General features: G+C 41.5%; 1 protein-coding gene across 1 annotated transcript; it reads left to right on the top strand.

Moving 5' to 3' along the window:
* Positions 1-2,856: 2,856 nt before the first annotated feature.
* RB195_005746 (uncharacterized protein) lies at positions 2,857-8,414 on the top strand (the record flags this gene model as incomplete). Its single annotated transcript, XM_064178451.1, has 12 exons — positions 2,857-2,973; positions 3,319-3,436; positions 3,493-3,576; positions 3,647-3,855; positions 3,921-3,968; positions 4,034-4,134; positions 4,637-4,758; positions 5,397-5,512; positions 5,569-5,685; positions 5,775-5,896; positions 8,155-8,270; positions 8,338-8,414. The coding sequence occupies 12 exons, from the start codon at positions 2,857-2,859 to the stop codon at positions 8,412-8,414; spliced, it is 1,347 nt and encodes a 448-aa protein (XP_064035495.1).
* Between the last annotated feature and the right edge of the window lie 746 nt (positions 8,415-9,160).

The following is a 9,160-nucleotide window of genomic DNA, read 5'->3' as shown; positions in this document are numbered from 1 at the left end:
AGGTTCGAATAAATGTTGCAATCTTTATTCAATTAAAACATATATTTGTACATTATGAATATAATTTATATCGATTCGTGAAGTGAACAAGAATCAATTGATGAACAACCGAAAAATGTGATCACCGAAAATACATAGCTGACTCAACAGAATGTTTCATACAACAGTCGGGCTTGAACGGAACTTAGTTTTCATTAGACTACGTGCATAGGACTTTGTCTGCAATGGAGATCTTGCAATAAATACATATGAATGCGTTTAGTAAGACAAATATCCCCAATTCCATAGAAATCACAGTTGGCCCCGTTTTAACCAGAAAAAGTGCATCTCAATTCCTTTGTTACCTGAATCTACATTGTTCAGTTTATGCTTCAGCCACCGGGTAAATATAGCACTTTACAATGCTGAATGAACCCCCACAAAATCTATGAGTCGGTGGGAGGATTATGCACTTCAACAATGGGACATCACGTGCTATCGTTCCTGTTCGATGTTATCTCGGGCAGATTGAAGTTTCATCATAACAAAAACTGAATACTACAGTTAAAATGAAGCTATCGAGGGCCCCATCTCGGCTCAAACCACCAGCTTCATGGTGTCCTCGCAACTGCTCCGTGATTCATTTGACCCGACTGTAAGTTGTAAGTTGCACATACTGTAGCATTGCAACATAAAAAACACGCAACGGTCGCAATGGAGCACAATATTCCATATTGTATACATTATAAATTACAATCAGTGCTACAATAATGACGAATGCATGTGTCTTAAGTATGTAGACAATATACGTTAAAAGTAACCTCAACATAGGCAGGTCAGGTGATAAGATACGCGTGTCACACTCGCTTATGCCTTTTTGATTTGAAATTCTGCCTTCGAAATGCTTAAAGGCATCACCTCACGAATCTGTGGTGGTGCGGGTAATGCCTATACGGGGTCACAGATTGTGGGGAAGAGGGTGATTCTGTTCACCTCTCTCTGTATCAGTGTAAACGGACGACCCCGGAACGCTGTTTTTACGACGTCCTCTATTGCAGCGCCCCACCCTTGCATCCTCCCGCCTGCGATTCGTCGAAAACCCATTCGGACGAATCGCAGTAGGGACCCAAAGGTGGCGCGTTGCAACAGAAGCCGTCGTAAAAAATAACGTTCCTCGGTCGGCCGTACCCGCCTGAAACCGGTACCACACCAGATTTGTGGGGTGATGCACTTAATTCTTCCTCGTTTGCTCCATTTCTACTCGATTATTGATCAATGGTCAATAATGATCGAGTAGAAACCGAGCAAAAGTGTTCTGCAAGAAGCCAATCATGGCCGTGACATTTCCCCACTAAGCAGACGTGCATGCACTAACGCGCGTGAAAAGATCAAACTGAAAAATTATTTCCTCACCTGAATAATCATGTTCCAGAAAACTGAAAGCTAAACGCAAGCGGAAAGCAAACAATGTATTGGAAATGTAAAGCGGACAAATTGTTTAATCAGGGAGCTTGTCTGAAAACTTTGCTTTGCTCTGCTAACCGTCCTCGTCGAGAAGACAACTGTTAAGGTATCGTGACAGCTCTGTCTGAAAAACCTTACTGCAAACTGTGGAGTTTTGAAGCTCTACGATCTTCTTTAGGGGACAGGGTTATCATCATAAGTGAACGAAACCGCATTTATTATACCAATAAGCAATTGTTTGATAGGTGTTGTTTTCTGTACGAAAATTTGTCAAATTGATGCAACAATTGCCGAATAAGATACCTCGCTCATATGACACATTAGCATCATCAGAATTCAACCATGATTGAACCACACATACTATTCAAACGAGTGATTTGTAGACGATAGAAGAGCATCGAGCATCTTGTAAAGGGACCAGAACACTCGGTTCAGGCCTCAACTCTTTAACAATGTCGTCCTTCCTGCTTTGACTCACGCGTTTCAGAAATCTGGACGCTTCGCAAGTGCAGAATCCTGTAAGACGCAAGCGAAAGAGGGGACTCGACGTAGCAACGCGCGCCATCGATTGATGCTTCGAGACCCCGCACTGTAAAATTAGATGAGTCAGATCCGTGATCCATTCTAACAAGAGCTAGACAAGAGCCGTTGGCGACTGGATTCCACAATGCGCGGAGCGCGTTAAAAGGGTGACCTAACATTCGATTGTTAGATTCCATAACAAAGACTTTTAACGAGGAAAAGAATGTCTTTGGTTAACAGAGAACCTACTGGACAAGTCCCGATCCGAGCAAGAGGGTTCTGGCGACCGCTCTGACATTTATAAGATCACCTGGAGCACACATGATACAGGAGAGACTCCATAGAAGGAAACAATGATTATAAGAACTTGAAATGCGAAGGAGATACAAATATATACTAGTGTCGGAATAGTTCCATCCAAACGCTAGAAGTTAATAGCCGAGCATTTCCCGCAACTCAACCATCCAATTCTAACTTCGAAGATCGAATTAAGAGGAAATTATTGAGTTGTGCTGATAATAATGAACAATTTGAATGCTGTACTGTAAATGGGAATAAATAAATAAATAAATCACTGTAAATGACTCAACAAGCCGCCGAAACACCAAATTCCCGCCTTTCTTACAGATTCTCGTTATTTTTGTCAGTGGAGTTTTTGTTTTTGTCAGTGGGATCTATGAAGTTGTGGACTTCGCAACGATTGAACAGAATCCTGCAAACGGTCTTTGATGTGTAATCAGCAGCTCTTACCAGGATTTATTTGCCTTTTTCGTATAAATATTCCGACGACTGTCTCATGTTGTTCACTTTTATTAATTTCATTAATAATCATGCCACACCACCCCGGACTTCTTCTTCAGTTCCTTTACTTGTTTTTCAGTCCACAATAGCATGTTCTTCATACTCTTTCTTGCGGCGTGCATAAATGGTGCTTTATCTGAAAATCCAACACACGGCGCAAGTGCTTCGAGTTTGGAACACATATTGTTTGCGAACAATGACTATGAGGTGTGTTAACCGAAACAGAACTTCACTCGAAAAATGAAAATGCTTCCTCATTATTAGAAATACGTGGGAAATAATTTTCTCTATATACACCAAAACTTCAAAATAGTGCGGCGAATTCGTGAATAAAAGTAACCTTTGCCAATTTTTGAAGTTGTCTAGGTAGCTTTCATTAATATGCGCCAGCAAAATCCCTGTTTGAAGAATCCGGTAGAATCTAAAAATCTAAAATCTATCTAAAAATCAGAAAACCTGGCTTCAGACACTGTAGTACAACACATCTAAAATAAAACTGAGAACTAATTTTCTTTGATTACCATTTCTATTTTCAATTCCACGCAGTTACAGACTGGAAATCCCAGAATGGGGCTAAATGAACTCAAAACCGTAGAGCCAAAGAAACAAAGAGGAAGTTCCACAACACTGTGGTTGGAAGGAGTGAATTTTTATTTCGACAGCAGATTCAGTGAGTACATAGTTTACGTCCAACTTCGCTATCGTTTTGAAATACGAAATGCACAGCAAACAAAATGAGGTATCGGTTTTGGATGGCAGTAAAAGCCTGGGAGAAGGACACGTGCATTAAGTTCTCACGGAGTAGATATGGTAGGAAAATCATAGTTATACTAAGTAAATTTGAAGTGATCAACTATTCGAAAAAAATGTCGAGTTTCAGCAAAAGACAGGATACATGTGTTAGAAACCAAACAAGGCTGCTCGTCCTCTGTAGGCAGAAAGGGAGGAGTACAAACTATAACTATTGACCGGAAGTGCGCCCACTTTGGGGGTTTTGCTCACGAAATTGGGCACGCATTGGGCTTCCAGCATACCCATCGCAGAAATGATCGTGACAGTTACATCGCTATAAACTGGGAGAATGTCATGGTATCTGAGCAATTTCAACTTCTACATTTTCGACAAATCGATGTTTGAGGTCAGGGTTACTTCAGGAGCAATTCAAGGATCGTTATCAAGATATGTCAACGAGCGCGGATAAGGTATCATTGAACTTGTACAATTCGTATTCAAGCCTTTATTAATATGAAATAAAATGACTTTCTAGGACACATATATAAAACAGTATAAAGGGCAATTCGAAAAGTTGCCTGCAAATGAAAGCCTTGACATCGGATCTCCTTATGACTACGGAAGTATCATGCATTAGTAAGTCTTTCGATTGTCTGTCAAAGGCAGCTGGCCACGAAATTGACGACGTTGGGATCTCTCTAGAAAGAGGAAGGCTTAGGGGTGCACATGGAGAGTGAGTATGAGCGTATTAATGCTCAATTCCCTCTAATCTTCCTGAAAAACGGCGTGTGAAGTGGCTTTTTTGTACGAATTCCTACGAGGTACTTTATAACATCACTCTTCACCGATTCCCTAGCAGCGCAGCCACTGGTTTTTCTTGAATAGGCCGCTAGGAAAAACCCACTGATTACGGTCCACTGTCGCTCGCGGCGCGAGCATGTGGGACGTCATAAGATGTTTCGTAGGAAAACCCGTACAAAAAAGTAGTTTGGCCAGGTCTTTTTCAGTAAGATTAAGGGGAGTTGGGCGTACACACTCCTACTCGTAGTCTACACTTCTACTCCTATCTTTTCTTGGGGACATCGTCATTTCCATGATATGCTGCCTTCGAATTTTAGTGATAGAAAATAAATTACAGCCCTTCCCCATCCAAGAACCCAACAATGATTCCAACGGACATCAGATACCAGAGGACTATGGGTTCACCTTTCATATCGTTCTTTGATCTGTACACGATAAATGAGCTTTACAATTGTACAGGTTTGTGAAAGCTGAAAGGTTCATCTGACCCAAATAAAGGCAGCACACAGGCACGAATCTGAAGTGGCTGAGGGAATCCGCGGAAAAGCTAGAGACAGAGTTGTAAATCGCAGGATCAGGGTAGTTGCGCTAACCTCGACCTAATCGTCGTAAAAAAACGGCGTGGAGGACGCTGTATTTTTACGACGATTTCAGTCGCGACGCGCCACCATTGTGCACGCCCTGCAACCATGTGCGAGCGGTCGAGAATTAATGAAGTCTCCTCAGCAGTCTGTTCAAGTAAAACCAATGAATAGTCTGCTGAGGGGACCGGAACGTGCACATAGAGCAGCGCTCTAACGTACCTCGTAAGAACTAAATTGGTTGCCACGCCCTTTCTTACGACGGTTAAGAAGTGAGGAGCGAAACAACCCCGGATCATCCGCACTCTACAGCATCACTTCTAGTTTTTTACGCGGATTCTCTCACCACGTCAGATTCGTGCCTTATGTTGGCTTTAAATAATAATTCAGTAAAAGTAAGACATACCGAATCTGTGTTCTACTTACTGTAGGCAAAGGAAACACGAAAAATACATAAAAAGACAAAAAAAAAACGTGGAAATTCCTTTGAAATTTCGAGGTCAAAACATTATTTAGAAAAGTGTAGATCGGAGGCGTCGGCGAAATGTGCTGTAGGAGGATTTCCCCATCCGCGTAACTGCAGCAAATGCATATGTCCCAGTGGCTATGGAGGCGATCTTTGTGAAGATAAGGTAGCTTAAATGTATTACACCTTACTGTACTCTACAACAACATATCTGTGTCTTAGCCTGGCAAATGCGGTAGTATACTGGATGCATCCAAAGACTGGCAAGAATTCCACCACGTACAAAAAGGAAAAGAAGAGCTTGAGAACGGATATCACATGTGCACATATTGGATCAAGGTTTGCGGAGAGAAAGGTTTTTTTTGTATTTTATGAGCCCCGTCTTTCTATTAGTAATGACACTCAGGGAAGGTGTGCAGCACATTTAGGCTCCCAGTGAAAAAGTGATCGAGATCAGTGTTAACCAAATCGACGCGACGTCTTCGGAAGGTTGCGTTAAAGCTGGAGTAGAAATCAAGGCTAATCAAGACCAACGATATACTGGTTACAGGTTAGTGATACCTATTCGTATGAGTTCAGCGACCACGACAGAATCTGCTTGTCTCTTCTAAATTAATTTTCACCGACTCTAAAATGTAGTTGTGATATCTGCAACAAAGTGCCAGAGCCGGGGAAAGCAACTATCAGGATTTGAAGTCTGAAAAAATGATGGCGGAATTTTCACCGCATAATCCTACTAATATGGCATACACCATTTAAAACACGGCCCAGGTAGTTTCCACATTTTTCCTGTGGCGAGATTGAGAAAGGCAAATGCAGGCCCTCCGGGGTAAGGAAGTAGAAAAACAAGAGAGGCGTCTTTGCATACTTTCCCATTGCATTTCTAAGAGCGCAGTATTGAATACTGGTCACTATTCGATGCAGCGCTAGAATACTAACGCACCAAGATGGCTTGTCTTATGCAGCCTCTCGTCTGGCACCGTTTTTTCAAAGGAAAAACACTAAAAACGGCTTAGCAAAAAAAAACACAAAAAAGCTTGTGACCGGAGAATCCAAAGGAAAAGCTAGAGATCGTGTTGTAAATTGCGGAAACCAGGCTGGTCCCACTCGTCTTTTCCAAATTGTCGTGAAAAACAGTGTGAAACGTCGTTTTTAACGATGTTTTCACCAGTCATGAGCCACCCTTGTGCGAGCGGTCGAAGATCACTAATGTCTTCTCATTCGCCTATTCAAATAAAACTAGTGAAAAGGCTGCTGAGGAGACCGGAACGCATTATTTTATGGCGATTAGGGAGAGAAGAGCGGAACCACCTCGGATCCCGCAATCGATACCGCTATCTCTAGTTTTTCCCGCGGATTCCCTCACCACATCAGATTCGTGGTATGTTCCCCTCAAGACTGGACGGATTTACGGAAAAAGATGCGGACATTGATGAATCCTCTACCAACCGGAAGTGCGAAAGTTCGACTTCCCTTGAATCTTGACATAGAGATTGCAACTTGTCGATAGTCCAATTTAAGCAACAGCCATAATTGTTAACAAACTTTATTGCGGCAAACGTTTCGGCGTCGTCGCCTTCCGAAGTTGTAGCTCGCAGAACTTTGGAGGCGTTTTGGATAAATGCTAAAAGTCCAAAAATGAATGGAAAGGAAGAATGCATAACCGTGACCAACGAGCTGGTTCTGTATGAAGACCCTTGCGGGTTTTGATCTACGGGGTCCTATGCAGGTCACATTCTAATTAGTATTAATGGGGCGATTTTATCACGCGGAGGTCCGCTAATATCACGGCAACGCGGCTACTGAGGTAGGCACAACGATTTAGACTCTTTTGGTTTGGTTTTTGGATGTAGCATACTAGGGAATGATGACTTCTCCTGGATGAGGCATTTGAGAGGATTTGTCACAAATGATCTGACTTTCCAGGCTCTGACGAAGGCGACGACGCCGAAACGTTAGCCGTAATAAAGTTTTTAAAAAATCTTGACTGTTGCTTAGATTGGACTATTGACAAGTTGGAACTTCTACCAACCAATCCTCTACATATTTCTTGAGCGTGTTTCCCAACGGTTTGACGTTTAGCGAAGAATTACTTCAAACTGTTCAATGTAGAAGTAATAAGACTATGACTATGTACTAGAAGTCACAGCTGCAGACGCAGTGTACAATTAATTTATCTATAAAATGGCGAACGATTCGTAATAAGGATAAGTATTCTAACTTCAAGTATCGTTGTTTTTTTTGTGCCACATAACGTTGACACAAGCACATCAGTAGAATGTAGCTGTAAGACGTGGTGCAGTAAACCATATATTATACTATTAAGCTGAAAATTACATGGAGTGGTAAAGATAGATTGGAAATGCCCCAATGGTTCATTATTAATATTATTTGGAAAAAATGTTGTTTAATTGCAGCAAGCGAGAATGGATCTTCCAAGGATCTCGCCAGAAAAGGATAAGGTTAAAGCTTTAGATCACAACTATGGATGTTATTACGCTCACTTCCTCCTAATTTTTCTAAACGTAACATGGAAAGCTTACGCTCGCTCGCTTACGTGACACATTGTTCCATGCTTTGTAGGAAAAATCTATCGATGAGGACGTTACCCACGCCTTTCTTCAGGACAGCTAAGAAGCTAAAAGCGTCAGGAGGAACTAAGCATGGTCGTACTAATTAGTCACAATTTACACCACTAATCTTATATCTACGTGGAGAGATTCCACCATTTTTTTGTTGTTTTTAGTTTCATGATATGTCTTAGAAATTGAACTTCAGGCATTTAAATGATTAACGCTGACGGTTTAGGTTCTGTGATGGAGAGGACAGAGGAACAAACCTTAGATCACATACGAATCTCGTTCCCATAATCTACTACGATTCCGAATATTCATTTATTGTTACATCGCTAAAGTATCGCTACGGTGAGTAGCTCTTAAACATCATTTTAAAAAAATCACGGTGAAGCCGTTAGCACGATACACTTTTCAGTTGACGCAGAACAAAAATCTGTCTGGGATCGCTTTAAACAATGGGTTAAAAACATTTTCAGGAGGGGAAAACATTAGAAGTTTAGTGATGAATAAATGTTGCGATAACCTTTTTATCCTTAGTTCCGGTTACCTTGACTTTTGATCATCATAGTTTCTACAGGCCTAAAAATGGTCAGCGTTTCGTTTTTCTTTTTTGTGTTCTATGTTGTCAAAGTCTAGTTCATGTTAACTTACCGGTGGATGATTTAAAAAAAAAGCAAAGGAACGTTTCAACCGCAATCAAAGGATAAAAATGGTTAGGTGTCTATCCTGAATCAACCGGCTTACGATTCGCCAACACGTTCACTTCAATTCTAAATTGTTTGAACTTTACGAACGCGGTTCACAGACGCGTAATCAGCTTGTACAATGACTTGCGGGGGCGAGCCGATGTGGAAAGTCAGTGATTTTAATCTCCCAGACAAGTTTGGTACCAATTTATTGATCCCGGAGAGAGGAAAGGTTTGGTTGGGACTAGTGTGGAATGGAACTTCAATTCAACTTGATCGTGATGCAGCCACAACGGGACCTCTTACCGATTGCACAACATTCGACGTAATTTGTGATCACCGCAGCAAAAACTCAAAACACCGATACAAATTCATTTATCAGAAGGCTCTTATGGTCGCCCAGAAATCTGTTCATCCGATGAGACATAGCGTTTTCACATAGCCAGTTTACTTAAGTAAAGAAGTGCCCCATCGGGAAACGGAAGTATGTACTTAACAGAGAGCGATGTCGTATTTCTGTAGTAGATTTACAAACTTCGCTAAATCTTCGAG

This window comes from Necator americanus, chromosome I (genome assembly GCF_031761385.1).
Source record: "Necator americanus strain Aroian chromosome I, whole genome shotgun sequence".
Classification (NCBI taxonomy): Eukaryota; Metazoa; Nematoda; class Chromadorea; order Rhabditida; family Ancylostomatidae; genus Necator; species Necator americanus.
Note: the sequence above shows the minus strand (reverse complement) of the source record. Positions and strands in the feature narration are given on the sequence as shown.